Source organism: Mesocricetus auratus, unplaced genomic scaffold (assembly GCF_017639785.1).
Source record: "Mesocricetus auratus isolate SY011 unplaced genomic scaffold, BCM_Maur_2.0 Super-Scaffold_100007, whole genome shotgun sequence".
Taxonomy (NCBI): Eukaryota; Metazoa; Chordata; class Mammalia; order Rodentia; family Cricetidae; genus Mesocricetus; species Mesocricetus auratus.
In genome coordinates this window covers 77025967-77041982 of record NW_024429191.1, presented here as the reverse complement: position 1 = coordinate 77041982, position 16016 = coordinate 77025967, and the positions used below count along the sequence as shown (strand labels likewise).

Below are 16016 nucleotides of genomic sequence, written 5' to 3'. Positions count from 1 at the left end.
TAACTGACATCCTCTGAGTACAAGACCATGCCTGACACTGTGCAATGGATAACCATTAACAAAGAAATTCGGTAAAGGGCCAGTCAACAAACATGAATGAAACAGGGGGCTCACAAGCCCCCACCCCTAGCTGACAGTTGATGGCTTCCAGGAGGAGAGTCAGTTTTCTTTTGGGGGTGTGACCCCTGTTAGGTGAACCATTCTCCAGTGGGTGGCTAAACACACACCTCTATGTAAGTGAGAAGCACAAATTTAATTCAATGGTTTATAAAATAGGGTAGGGCATGAAGTTGGGAGGGAGCTGGAACATGGATCTGGGAGGAGTTATGGGAAGAAGAGGGGGTGAATATGATCAAAATATAGTCAGTGCACATAATTAATTCTCAAAGAATTAAAAGCAATGAAAATAATAATAAAAATAACATTGTGCCTGAAAATCTGACACAACCTTCTTCTTCTTGGGAAGTACAGCCAGGATTGGCAAACACTAGAACATTCATTTAAAGACGTTTTTCCACTTGTGGCCAAATAAGGCAGCAACGCAATAACCTGGTTCTCCAACATGCATGGCAGGCATCACTGAAGGGTTTTAACAACCTGGAGTACAGACAACATGGAATTCAGAACAGAAGTGCTCACTCCTCTGGGGGTGCATCTCTGTCTTGATTGCAGGTTTTTCCAACTCCCATATGATATAATTGACTCCAGTGCGTAGACAGTTTCTTAAGATGTTGACATAGCTGATTGCTCCCTTGACAGAGTCTGTTGTTATGAATGACCCCAATTGCGCTGTTCAAAGCTACAATTCAGAGTAAGTTAGATTAAGTCAGGTTAGAAGTGCTAGTGAGAGCAGGACTACAGTGACGATAGCTTATATTGTCACTTATATCAAGTGTGCTTAAGTGTACTTTAAACGAATTAACCAATTTAATCTTTAAAAATTGTTAAGTTCCGTGTTTTATTTTTAGTTTATATGGGAGTTTAGTTAATATATAAATATATATAGTATAATATATATTCAAAGAGATTAAGGAATTTCCTAAAGGCACACAGCTGATATATAGTGGAACCTGGGTTCAAATCCAAATCTTCTTCTCACTCATGAGAGGCCTTGCATTTATCCCTGGAGGGGCAGAACTGATAGAATAAGTATATATTCAAAGAGAATTTATTCATCATCTTACACATACAGTTGGTGTAGACCAACAGTGGCAGTCTTCACGATGAAGAGGGTGAGAACTCAGTAGCTACTTAGTCCACGAGGCTGGGTGCCCCAGAGTGCTAATCTGCTGCTGACAGACTGGAGGACTACTGGAGAGCCACTGACCGTCAATTCAGGTTGGAAGGTCAAAGGAACCAGGTTCTGATATTAGCAAAGGATGGTGGACAGGCAGGATGCAACCAGGAAGGAAGGATAGGTGGGACTATGAGAATACTGGAGAGAGTCACCAAAGAGACACCATGTAGCTGCCAAGGAAGAAAGAGACTTAGGCATCATCAGTAAGCCAAGACGATGTGGAGATACACAGATGAATAGAAATGGGTTAATAATTAAGAGAGAGATAGCCAATAAGAGTAGCCTGAAAAAAAAAAGAGAGTAGCCTGAGCCATCATCCAAACAACTTATAATCAATATAAGCCTCTGTGTTTTTATTTGGGACTAAATGGCTGTGGAAACAGTCAGGACAGAAACTTCCATCTGCAACTGCTGAAATGAATCACCTATTCTACAGGAGGGATTTCCCTTCTCAAGCAATCCCTTAGGGACTCATTCAGAGGCAGGTCTCTTAGTTGATTCCAGATCCAATTGAGTTGACAAAGCCAAGATTAACTATCACAGTCCTAATATGCAAAATGGAATCAGCATAGGAATTTCACATTCTATTTTCTCAGTGAGATTCTTCTGCCACCAAGGAGACACCACAAACAGACAAGTTCTTCCATGCATAGTCACCAATGATCCAATGAAGGCTACTAGCAGAGTGGAGCTACACACTACCCACACTCTCCTCTGCTCGCTCCCCACCAGCTCCTCCCCTGTACTTCCCTTCTCTTCCCCTACTCCTCTACTAAGTCTTATCATTTGGATGCCAGCCCCCCTGGGCCTACTGTTTTCCTCATTATACTTCATTACTCTCACGACTGTCACATTGAGGCTGGGTCCTAGAAATTTAAAGAGTAGAGACACATACTCAGTTATCTCAAAACACATAGCAAACTTACTATTTAGGAATCATAGCAGTAGACTCTCTTTATCTTCTGACTACCAGGAATCTTATGATGCCACCTTATTCTCAATAGAGTTCTCTTCTTTCCAAGAACACTTTTTTATGTTCATGTTTTCCTTCTTAAGCAGACAGACAGGCTTACCTCCATGGTAGACAGATTTACAACTAGTAAACACTTTAAATGAAAATACATTCTCCTTACGAAGACAGGAAAGTTTAAGTAGTCTTCCTTGTTTCCAGAAAGTCAAGGTTTACCAAAAATAAACAATAAAGTAAAAGTGTCTTATCAGTACAAAATTTTCACTGGACATTCTTTTGTCCTTTTGTAATTCTATTATTTATTCTTTGAGAATTTCATACATACAAATTCTGTCATGTTCTTTCCCCAACTCCCAGATCTTCCCCCACTCGCTACCTAATTAGACATTCTTAACGGTGAGCTAACAATAACATACCAGTGAATACACAACAGGCAGACCAAAGTAAGGCCACGATGTAGCAAAAAACAGGGGATGGGGGCTGGTGACACAAGTCTTCAGCCCCAGTACTCTGGAGGCAGAGGCAGTCAAGTCCCCTGAGCTCAAGGCCAGTCTGGTCTAATTACAAGCCATCCAGGGATACACAGTGAGACCCTGTATCAAAAATAAACAAAAATAAAATATGGGTCCTAAAAACCTGATAAAAGTTTTTTTTAATTCTTTCAAACGAATAAGAAGAATGCATACCAACTTCTCAGCAAAGATGTCTTCAATGTGCTAAGAATTCAAAATTACAAATTAATTTATTAGAAGGGTTCAACCACACCATTAACTTAAAAATTTTTAATTTATGCCACATGAGACACTATTACAGTCCCAACAGACTGAAAACAGCTTTAGAGTATCTGTCAAAAATTCTTCATGTTACTGCCAAATTGTTTCTGCTTAGGGAACACTATGAACAATGATTGATAAATGTTCCTTACATAAAATATGTGAAATTTCAAAAAAGAAAAACTATGTGAAATTAGTCAACCAGAGAAACAAAATAAAGGAAAAATGAATCTGGGTATGGTGGCACATCCCTTTAATCCCAGCACTCAAAAAGCCAAGGCAGGAGAATTGTGAGTATGAAGCTAGCCTGTACTAACAGAAAATTCTGGGCCAGCCTAGGATATGAAAGCCTGTCCAAGGAGAAGACTAAGGGGGAGGAAAAGGAGGAGGAGTGACATGGACAGGCAGGTCATTTTTTCAGTGAGAGCATCCTGAGAGAAAGGACCAACGAATCAGAAAACAAAATGATGGATAAGTTTGGAATTAAGAGGTCTGCTGTGTTTTATGCCAAGCAAGCTTATTAAGAATGCAGCACCTTATGTATTACTTCCATGGGAGAAATGGAACAGTCAGTAGAAAATATCATACAATGAAACAGTCAGTATAAGGCTAATCAAGCAATGTTGCACAAAGAGAACACAGGGTATCTCAAGACCAAACACACAGCAGCATTGGGACTGATAACTCCAGTCTCTTCCTCAGGAAAAGCTAAGTTACCAGAAACAGAAATTTAACTCCTTCAAGGCCCTTGCCTTAGCCCCAGACTGACATTGCCAAGTCTGCTATTGGGAAAGAGCACAGAATGAATGCTCCCTTTGTACTTCTGTCAGGGCTCTGAGAAACCCTTGAATCGGCCTGGCTCTCAACAGAGGAGGAAGGTAAGAGAGGGTGAAGAAGAGAAGGAGGAAAAGGGGGAGGAAGAAAAAAAGAAAGAGGAGAAAGAGGAGGAGATTAGCTTAAAAACAATTAAAGGTAAATGAAAGATGGGTAATATAAAGTAGAAAGGGGAATAATGGGAAAGGAAGTTTAGGTGGGGAGACAGGAAGGAGAGTAGAGCAGAGGAGAGGGTGAAAGGAAGGATAGTTAAAACCAAGGATGTTTTAAAAGGCCATATGAAATCTACTATTGTGTATGTTTCATATAAAAAATATATAAATGTATATATGTGATATCTCCCCTCAAGTTGTTGGTCGAGGATATCCTGGGAACCCCCTCCTGTCTTTAGGTTCTTATTATTATGAAGAGACATTATAACCACAGCAACCCTTATAAGGAAGACATTTAATTATTGTGACTCCCTTACAGTTTTAGAGGTTCAGTTCATTCTCATTATGGTGGGAAGCATGCCAGTGTATAGACAGACTTGGTGCTGGAGAAGTCCTACATCTTGCAGGCCACTGAGAGAAGCTTAAGCAAAAGAGACCTCAAGGCCCACCCCAACAGTGACACACATCCTCCAACAAGGTCACACCTACTCCAACAAAGCCACACCTCCCAGTAGTGCCCCTCCCTCTGAGAGACATATTCTTTCAAACCACCACACCTCCCAACAATACAGATTATTGCCATCACTCTTGGTTGCCCAAGAACTCAATGATAAGAATCTGTTGCTGAAGACAACACACTATATGACATAGAGAAATCACAGTAGTAATTTCTCAAAAAGTTTACTCCCTCTTGGCAAGCTTTCATAGTACTGAAAAATGTTATGCTGGTTTCTGGGACAAAAAATAATAATAACAACAAGTAATAACAGTGATAATCAGTAATCTTACTTAGCTGTAAAGCCTATGAAACACCCATTGTGAGTGCTGGGAACTGAGAAGTACATGTTCTTAGCCACTAAGCCATTTGCATCAGCCCATTACTGCTATTCTTTTTTAATTCCTAAATAGGGTAAGGGAGATGGATCAATGGGTGAGTTGCTGGCTGTGTAAACACGAGGGCCAAAGTGTGGATTCCCAACTCCCATGCATAAGATTTGGGTTGCATGTCTGCAATCCCAGTGCTAAGGGTACAGAGACAGGAGGATCCTAAGGACTTGCTGAACAACCAGTCTAGATAAAATGGTTCAGTGAGTGATCCTATCTCAAAAACTAAAGTAGAGGTGGGTGACAAGACAGCTTGGTGGTTAACGCACCTGCCAGGCCAGCCTGAAGACCCAGCTCAATCCCTAGAACCTAAATAAAGGTAGAAGGAGAAAAGCAACTCTACAAAGTTGTCTCCTGACTCTATACACTGTGGAATGTACATACATTACAAATACAATAAATGCACATGTACACTCAATAATAATAACATTTTTGTTGTTTTTTCGAGACAGGATTTCTCTGTATTGTTTGGAGGCTGTCCTAGAACTCTCTCTGTAGACCAGGCTGGCCTCGAATTTACAGAGATGTGCCTGCCTCTGCCTCCCGAGCGCTGGGATTAAAGGTGTGTGCCACCAACGCCCCACTAAGCAGAGAACAAGTAAAGTGGACATTGTTTCTACAATTTTATTGAATCATTTATTAGTTCCAACAATTATGATAAAGCATTATAGGACCGTGTGTGTGTGTGTGTGTGTGTGTGTGTGTGTGTGTGTGTGTGACATATATGTGTGTATGAGTGCCTGTGGAGGCCAGAAGAGATCTCAGATCTCCTGAAGCTGGAGTTGTGAGCTGTCTAATGCGGGTACTGGGAACCAAATTTAAGTCCTCTGGAAATGTGGCAAATGCTCAAAAAAAAAAAAAGAAAAGAAAAACCTAAAAATACAATCAACTAATGCAAAATTAGAAACACTATGGAACTACAAAACACTAAAAAGCTTCCTCCAAACAAAGGAACAGAGTAAAGATCCAGTATCCAGTAAGATTGTTAGTATCCAAAGTAGATAAAGAACTTGACTCAATAACAAGAAAGCAACTTGATTTAGAAGACTTTCCTTTAGAGACACTGCCAGTAGGTCTTTGAAAAGGTATTCAACCTCACTAACCACATGGAAGCACAAAGGGGAAATGTTGGTCAAGGGGAGTAAAATTTAGGAGAATTTAAGTTCAGGAGACACATTATGCAATTAGGTGACTACCTTAATAGCAACGCATATTTCGCTTGAAAATTGCTGAGTGTATTCTAAATGTTCTCACTGCCAAAATATGTGAGAGGATGAATATGTTAATTAGCTGGACTTAGTCATTCCCCTGTGTGTGCGTAACAAAACATCATATCCCATACATATATGTGCATAGATACATGTAATTCAAACTGTCCTTTAAATGTGGGCTTTTCATATTTAGGGTTTTCAATTAATACATATGAACCCACACCCAATGAACAGCTACCATCCCATGACTTTTACCTGAGCTACACAAACCACATAAAGATGAAATTTTTCCTTCCAAGTTGGCTTCAAATTTTGTGGGGTCAGGAAATAAATTGATGTCCTTTCAAACCCCCACAAAACATAACAGCAATTAGAGGTGTGTTCCTAATTACTAAAACGGATGAGTGAAGGAGACAACTGTGCTCACTCCTAAGTGTCAACAAAGTATGTTGCACATGTCAGCAGAATGGAAGCTAATTTCCCATCAGAAACCATGACAAGAGGAATTCAGAACAAATGGATGAACCACACAACCTAGGAGTTGAATGGGCAGGGAAGGGAATCATGGACATCACTCTTCTCAAGCAATGGGGGAAGAATTGGAACAACAAAATTGAATCTCAGAAACATCAAAACCCTCCTTGGCGTGATAACCCAACCCCTACCCCCACCCTACCCCCACCCCACCCCCCAATGCCAAATTCCTGTTCTGTGACGGAGCCCCAAGCATTATCTGCTTAGGCTAGAAGTGAACTATGACTCACTGGTAATTTTAAATTGTAATAATGAGCCTGACATTGCTCCACCCGGATCCATTTCTCAGATAAACACCAACCTAGGGGCAACTGCCCTTCTACAGAAAGGAACCCAACAAAGTTAGTTACTAATTAGAAAAAATCACCCAATTATGCTAACTTGCTGAGGCTGGCAAGCCGGACTTTACTCTATGTAGGCAGAATTTCATAGAACACCCTTGAGAATTGTCTATAAAAAGGCCAACAGAAACCATCAGGGTCAGAAGGCACTCCGTTCTGACTTTGAAGAACACAGCTCTGTGACACGCTTGCCCCGGGATCATGTCTCTTCGCTTTTCCAGTGGATCCAGGAGGTCCTATGCCCGTCCCAGCACAGGGTCACTCAGGGGAGCCAGCTTTGGCTCTGGGAATACTTGTGGCGTAGCGGGCATTGGAAGTGGCTTCGCCTGCGCCTTTGGGAGCAGCTCCACAGGAGGAAACGCGGGGGTGGCCAGCTCCTGTGCTGGCTTCACCGTGAATGAAGGGGGCCTTCTCTCCGGCAATGAGAAGGTGACCATGCAGAACCTCAATGACCGCCTGGCCTCCTACCTGGATAACGTACAAGCGCTGCAAGAGGCCAATGCTGACCTGGAGCAGAAGATCAAAGGCTGGTATGAAAAGTTTGGACCTGGGTCATGTCGTGGTCTCGATCATGACTACAGTAGATACTTCCCGATCATCGATGACCTTAAAAACCAGGTAAGAAATTATATCTTCGCTGTCACATGTATCTAAATTTCTCTTCACTGAAAAAAACATGCTACATCTTTATTTGTGGTCATTTTAAGGGCATGTCACTTTAACATTGGAAATAATCATGAAGTAAATTCAAATGTTTAACCCCATGTTTAAAGTGCCCTTGATGATAGCCTAACATTTTTTGTTTGTTTTGTTTTTGTTTCTGTTTTTGTTTTTCAAGACAGGGTTTCTCTGGGTAACAGCTCTTGCTGTCCTGGAGCTCTCTCAGTAGACCAGGCCGGCCTTGAACTCACAGAGATCGGCCTGCCTCTGCCTCCCCAGTGCTGGGATTAAAGGCATTTGCTGCCTACTTAATTTTTATCATGGGCATTTTCTAACATAAAAAAAGAACTTTGCCTTTTTAATTGTGATACATGGCCTTTTAAAAACTCACACTCCTGGTTTCCAGATCATCACTTCAACCACCAGCAACGCCAACGCTGTTCTACAGATTGACAATGCCAGGCTGACAGCTGATGACTTCAGACTCAAGTAAGTCGTCACAGAGCGAGTGCATCTGCGGTGATTCATGCGGTCTTAATTCAAATTCCTCTTGTCATCTCCCCATCAGACACTAGTCACTCTCACCCCAACACTGGAAAGCACTTGGATTTAAAACAAGCAGGATGAACACAGGGAATGAAAAGAGATGGAAAGGGGTACTATGAAATGCTCTGGACATGACACAGCCATTGCAATCACATCCTCATTGCAACTATGGTTACCTAAATGAAGTCAAGCCAATAAAATGAGTCAGCATCCCAGCAGGCAGCACTGATTGAACTCTAGGTTACAAAAAGAGGACCAGAAAGGGGGAGGGGTTGTGTTGGGGGCTACCCAGGGGGAGTGGGAGTAGGGAGCTAGGGAGCTAGGGATGGGTATGATCAAGACACATCTTAATTCTTTTAGAAAAGAAACAGAATGCTACTGCTTTTCTATACATTGACTAGCTTCAGTGATTATTTATAAAACTAGCGTGCAATAACCTGCTTCTTTTTGTGTGAAATACCTCTCACATTTTTAAAATGGTAAGTGTATAATAAACTGGAAAGAAATCACAAAAGTGGCCTAATTTACCACTTGAGAAGTCTAGAGTTTGGAAGTACATCCATGATGGGTGACTCTTCAACCATGTGACAAACTGGGAAAATCACTGCTACTTTTGAAGGTATGAAAATGAGCTGGCTCTCCACCAGAGCGTAGAGGCTGACGTCAACGGGCTGCGAAGAGTTCTGGATGAGATCACCCTGTGCAGGACTGACCTGGAGATTCAATACGAAACCCTGAGTGAGGAGCTGACTTACCTCAAGAAGAACCACAAAGAGGTAAGGACCAGCAGACTGGCTCTGCTCTGCTTCTCCCCATGTCCACCTCTCTGCAGATAACACCCAACTGGCAATTGGTCATTGTCAAACCCACAGGAGGCCAGCTTGTCTTTGCTTGAGCTGAGTTGTCTATAGTCACTCTTATTCTTGTGCCCATTTCCACATGGCTGGGGGGAAAGAACCCTACTTTCCAGGCCACTCCTAAGATCAGTCGCTGGCTATCATTACAGCTGTTAAGTGGTCTACTTAGATAATTATACCTAATTAGACAAAATGATTGTGCTTTAAAAGCCATTCTAGGAAAACTGGATCTTAATTTCTTCCCAACAGCAGCACACGTTACCCTCAGACATTCAGTATATAGTCTTAAGACATTCTTTTTTAATAATATTTGTATTAATTCTTTGAGAATTTCGAGCAATAGAAGTTGATCATACTCACCCTTCCTCCCCCAACTCCTCCCATAGTCATCTTCCTCATCCCTCACCTCCGTACCCACCCAACTCTGAGTTTTCTTCACTCCTACCCACATCAAGTTCAGGTTGTGTTGCTTAACTACTCTTGGGAATGGGGCCCTCCCTGGAGTATGGTCACTATCAGGGTTCACATCATTAAACAAAATTGACCCTCCCTCTCCCAGAAGCTATCAAATGCCAATAGTACCTCCACTGGGCATAGGATTTTGTGCCCAATTCTCCTGCTCCATGCTTGGATTTTATCTGGTTTGAACTTGTGCAAGTCTTGCAAATGCCATTACAACTGCTGTGAATTTGTGCATGCAACTGCCCCATTGTGTCCAGAAAATCACGGGCATGTCCAGAATTCCTTAGCATTGTATACCACCTCCAAGTTTTCGAATTATTCCATCGCCTCTTCCACAATGACCCCTAAGCCTTGAGGAGAGGTGTGTGATATACAGGTTCCATTTAGCATTTAAAATATATTTTTATTGGTGGCCTTGGTTTTTTGTTTTGTTTTGTTTTGCACTGGTGTTTGGCCTGCATGCATGTTTGTGTGAGGGTGTCAGATCTTGGAGTTACAGACAGTTGTTAGCTGCCATGTAGGTGTTGGGAATTGAACCTGGGTCCTCTGGAAGAGCAGTCAGTGCTCTTAACCAATGAGTCATCTCTCCAGCCCCCTAAAATATATTCTTAAAAGACACACTGAAAGATGTGAAACTACAACCAAATGCTTACGCTAGAATTTATACTTCCTAGCACATAATATCCTTCATATGTTCTCACTTGATCATGAAGCTATTGTTTTTACAGTCCCTATCTTCTGTCTTTTAAACGTCTTTGGTATTTTTTTAAGTGGTCGAAGATATCCACAGTTAATATGGATGCTTAAATCTGGAGCAAAAGCTAGTGGTCTACTTGGTTAGTCATGATGCTAGCTTGTAAGTTAAACTGCTTGAATTACAGCATTCATTTGGTGCTGTGAGTTCATGTGTGGTTATAATCCATGGCAGTTACTCAATAAACTGCTGATGAATTAGGAGCAATTGGTTTTTTAAATACTTTGCTTATGGATAGACCCACTGATACATGGGTTTTCCTTTGTTTTTAATCTTTTTTTTTTTTGCTTGCTTGGACTGGGCAAGTTTTCATTCAACCCTGTGGTCTTCAAAGCCACATGCAGAGACAGATGATATAGTGTGTACCAGGAAGGATCTGATGTAAGGAACGCCTGAGGACTGATATCATGGAGGAAAGAAAGCTGCCCTGATTCAGGAGTGAGGAAGAAGGTCTAGGCAGAAGACAGCCGACCGTATCAGTTTGCACAGGCTTGGCTGAGATGCCTGCTGTCCATATACTTAGAATGGACTCGGGCAACAGTAGGCCACTTGGTCAGAATACTGTGCCATCTTTGGCAGCAGAACAGAGTCCTGCTATCACAATGACAGGAACCATAATAACCAGCATTCACAGGTCAAACAGCATCGCAAAGCCACCATTTTATTATTAATCCTTCCACTGCTTTTAACACCACCCAAAGAAGGATTTTTTAATTAGCTTCAATTTTCAGAGTAATCATAACTTTCCCAAATTAACACAGCTACAACTGACCAGAACCAGAAATCATACAGAGATTTGTGTGACTCCAAAATCCAAAAGGGCACTGCGACCATTGTGTAAACTTCCAAACAGCTGGATCCTTCCTCCCCTGCACAAACATGCACACACACACACACTGATTTATCTATTTATATCATTATCTGAACTCAACCTTTTGACGGTGCTCAGACTGTATTCAGGGAGTAGCTGAGTCGAGAGGACCTTCAAGATGGTCTCTACCTGCTTGAAGAGGACAGACCGAAAGGGTGCATATTTAAACAATCCAAATAAGAGTCAGAGGACAGTTCTTTTAAGTGGTTTAAGGACTTGTATTTGTGAAGGAATCAAGACTTATTCTGGGTAGCAGAGCAAAACTGTCCCAGGAGCAGGGTTACAGAGGCCATAACAAAGCACTCTGGAGCCTGTAAGATTTCTTCCCAAAAGAAGCAGGCTAATTGATGATATAGTATCTTCCCCGGCCTTAAGAGGTAAGCCAAACTGGATGGGAGAAATAAAATGTGGAAAGATGGTCACTGCAGAGCCAAGGTGGGGAAACCAGGATGAGAACTCCAGGAAACCACGATGAGAACTCCACGCAAGCTAAGCTTCTAGAATCCCTGAAAGTCCCACTGACTTCAGCTCAGCACCTCTATGCCTCCAGGAAATGCAGGCCCTGCAGTGCGCGGCTGGAGGCAATGTGAACGTGGAGATGAACGCTGCCCCTGGTGTGGACCTCACGGTCCTGCTGAACAACATGCGAGCCGAGTACGAGGCCCTGGCTGAGCAGAACCGCAGGGACGCCGAGGCCTGGTTCCAGGAAAAGGTAACTCTCCCCTGACACTGTCCCTATGTGTTTCAGGGCTATTCCCAAACTAAGATCTGCCCCTCTTGGTTGTCATTTGCCATTTCAGAGCGCTTCGCTGCAGCAGCAGATCACCGAGGACGTGGGTGCCACCACCTCAGCCAGGAACGAGCTGACCGAAATGAAGCGTACTCTCCAAACCCTGGAAATTGAACTTCAGTCTCTCTTAGCCACGGTATGCATGGAAGGAGTATATTATTGCTCCATAAGTTTGTTTTAAATTTCCACCTACTGATTTAAAAGTCTCGCTTGTTGCCGAAAAGATATCCACATATACTTTTGTTTTTTGAGACTGGATTTCGCATATGGCTCTGACTGACCTGAAACTTAGTATTTAGACCAGGTTAACCTGGAACTCAAGAGATCCACCTGCCTCTGCCTCCTGACTGTTGGCATTAGCGGTGTGCACCACCACACCTGATGGACAAACACGTCTATACATCCTTTTCATCCGCTCTGTGTTATTCCTGACAGAAACACTCGCTGGAGTGCTCCCTGACCGAGACCGAGGGCAACTACTGCACACAGCTGGCTCAGATCCAGGCTCAGATCGGCGCCCTGGAGGAGCAGCTGCACCAAGTCAGGACTGAGACCGAGGGCCAGAAGCTGGAATATGAGCAACTGCTGAACGTCAAGGCCCACCTGGAGAAGGAGATCGAGACCTACTGCCTCCTCATAGGGGGAGATGAAGGGTAGGTGAAGGGCTTTACATGCAAAAGGCCATATACACCCCACCCTCCCTGTCCACTTCTCCCACGGCAGTGGATACCAGCACCCACAACAGGAAAATATCACAAAGAATACACTACATTGGTGCTGGACATGCACAGGCTCTCTCTTGATCATGCCCTGAACCTTAAAGAACAGCAGCTACTTGCACAGCGTTTGCAGTAGAGTCAACAGTGTAAGTGACCCAGACAGACAAGGTAGAGGAGAATGTATGCAAGTTCTATGTAAGGACGATGCCATCCTTGTGATGATATTTGAACATCCTTTGACTCTGAATCCATTGCTGCCATAGAACCTATCTCCCCTGATGCTGAGGGATGACTATCCAGAAATGCACTTAACAATTAGATCTGTGATGAGACTGTAACCATGAACAACTGTGGCTATATCTGTTGCCATGGGTGCCGGGGTTAAGCATCATACTCCATTGCCAAGAAACAACTCAGCAGCATTTGGCAAAAATCAAACACAACAGGGAATGAAGATTAAAACTATCACTTCTTCATGTTAAAGGAGAGTGGTTTCCACTGTAACCCACTGAGTATGTTCTCCAAAGAGCAAAAGAAATTCTAATACTGGGTCTAGAACAAAACAGATCTCTCCATGTCACTCTTCTGTGGTGTTTTCGCAGGGCTTGTAAGTCTGCCAGTTATAAGTCTAAAGATTATGGATCTGGAAATGCTGGAAATCAAATCAAAGGTAATGAAAATAAAATTCCATTGTTATATCAGTCTACCTCACTGCCAGTACACAGATCATTGTCTTTCTTCTGCAGTAGGACTTAGAATGTCTAACTTTAGACCTGTGAGCTTATTTTAAATAAAGTCAAACATCAGCATGATTTGGCCTAACCAAGTAATCAAAATTCACCAAAAATGAGTCATGTTTGTGCCTTCTACCTACTCCAACCTACGTTTGGGAAAAAAAAATCTTATTATTCCTTTATATAACTTCTTATTCGTTTCCTCCTAGCTTCTAAAACCTTCTTTTAACCTGGAATTTTCAGATTCAGCCAAAGCCATAGTGGTTAAGAAAGTTCTAGAGGAGGTGGACCAGCGCAGCAAAATACTCACCACTAGGCTCCACTCCCTGGAAGAGAAATCTCAAAGCAATTAACAAAGATCATAAGCAAAAAAAAAGTCAAAACCTCAGAGAATACAAGGCATGAAATGCGTCTGGGAAATGAGCAAGCCTATGAAGAATGTCTGTCCTGTTGCCTTCTGTTCCTTTCTGTTTCTGAGCCATCAGCAGCAGAACTCCCCATCCGTCTGGAGAGATGTCACGTGCAAACGTGAAGGCTCACCCGATTACCCCACAGCTGTCTGTTAGCAGTTCTTTACTGTCAATAAACCTTCCTTGAGCAACTGATCTCTGGTGGCTGGCATTGTCTTATCTTTGAAAGCTTCTTGGCCGGACTACAGAATATTAGCACAGCAATTTTGGATTTATGTGGAAAGTTTATAAACTAAGTAAGCAGTCTGCCCCCTAGGTTTTCACAAGGCTCTCTAGACAAGGTTAGAGAGAATAAAAGTGTGTACGCTGACACATCAATCAGCCACACTTGAACAAAGAAAACCTATTTCCTGTCATAATAGGCAAACGTGTGCATGGTAAATTCTTCCATCTGTAACTAGGAATAAAGAAAGCATTTGTCCCAAATTATTGTAAAGATAAAACAAATCACTGTAAAGGATCTTTTAAAGTGAGATAGACCTTCAGTAAGTGCTGACTTAAGTTTAATTTCAATACTGATAGTAAATACATTTTCAAAATCACTGTTCTTATGAATATATATTAAAATAATATTCCAATTATAATCAAGATTAGAGCAAAAGTTGGCTTAGAATCCAAAGCATACTAATAGAGTCATCCACTTGGGGTTTTGTTGTAGTTCTTTATTAACTTAAATCAATATTACATAATAATGTGTTGAACTATGACATTTTCATATAGTGCCTTTCCTCTTCCCAATGAGTCCTTTTTTGGGTTTTTGTTTGTTTGTTTGTTTTTGGTTTTTACAAGACAGGGTTTCTCTGTATTGTTTTGGAGGCTATCGGTCCAGCCTGGCCTCGAACTCACAGAGATCCGCCTGCCTCTGCCTCCTGAGTGCTGGAATTAAAGGCGTGCTCCACCACGGCCCGGCCCAATGAGTCCTTCCATTTGTGTGTGTGTGTGTGTGTGTGTGTGTGTGTGTGTGTGTGTGTGTGTGTGTGTGTATTACAATGAGGTTCATCATTAAGGATGCTTACAGGCAAGTAGGTATCATACCAATGGATACAACACTGAAGAAAATGCACCACCACCCCCCAGCAATCGTTAACGGCTTAAACTCCTCAGAGATAGATGGGGCCTCTCATCCATTTGTCTCTTAAGGTCATACAGCAAATATTTGTAACTCTTTATCCCAAATAAAGAGAAATATGTTAGTCAGGGGTATTGACTGTTTTTGACATTGCAACACAATGCTGTCATCTACAAACGTGTTGGGCTATGTTCATAACTATCCTCAGATACATGGGGCCCATGGGCCACAGGTTGGACACGCCTGTTAGATGAACTGTAAACATGAATTTGCTTGTGTCAAATGTAGTCTCTTGTACTTAACTGAGCCTTGTATCTCTGTGGATGAATTATCTACATTGAAATCCATTTGGGAAATTTTACTTTGAAGCTCTATGGGAAAACATCAACAGAAAAGATGATGACATCACTTAAGCACACTGTAATTACCCATGAATTGCTTTTGTGGTCATCTGATACAATCTTAGCTGTAGGCCACTGAAGCTGGAATCCTAGATTATGTGAAAAGAAAACATTTCTATCTCAGAGAAAACTCCACTTCAAAACATACCTCGTAATTGTCAAAAACGCTGAAAGCAACCCACATCCCTCTTCTCTGCCCCCATCCGGTCCTCCATCATTAGCTATACTGATGCTTCCAAATGTAAATTTTATACAACTATACATTTATTGTACAAACCTATGTACTTAAAAAGAGAAATTTTAATTTATATACACACAGTCTGCTGAAAATGCTTACCATCTCCTGAGAGATTTCAGAATATCTCTTCCCAACTCCTTTGGTGCCATTGCTCTCCAGCTTAATATCAGCCCTTGAAAAGTATTTACATCATAGAAACTGGCAAATACTACAAAACAGAACTTCTGTCTCCTTTAAACACGCATGCATACACAATTCTCGGCCTTCTTGACACCCTCCAGTGGGTTTCTGCTGTGCATGACACAAACCTTGGACATCTTTCAGGTCTTCCTTTGACAATTCATGGTTGCTTATCTTGAGAACACGGTCTGATGGGTTTTATCTTCTTGGCTGTATAAAAAGGCATGCTTGCTTCAGGGCCAGCAAGATGGTTCAGTGAATAAAGGTG

General features: G+C 42.0%; 1 protein-coding gene across 1 annotated transcript; it reads left to right on the top strand.

The window, feature by feature from the left end:
* Nucleotides 1–6836: 6836 nt before the first annotated feature.
* On the top strand, nucleotides 6837–13995 carry Krt25 (keratin 25). The gene is made up of 8 exons (XM_005075976.4): nucleotides 6837–7615; nucleotides 8064–8146; nucleotides 8823–8979; nucleotides 11698–11859; nucleotides 11948–12073; nucleotides 12373–12590; nucleotides 13259–13326; nucleotides 13634–13995. The coding sequence occupies exons 1-8, from the start codon at nucleotides 7199–7201 to the stop codon at nucleotides 13741–13743; spliced, it is 1341 nt and encodes a 446-aa protein (XP_005076033.1). The 5' UTR covers nucleotides 6837–7198; the 3' UTR covers nucleotides 13744–13995.
* Nucleotides 13996–16016: the final 2021 nt, after the last annotated feature.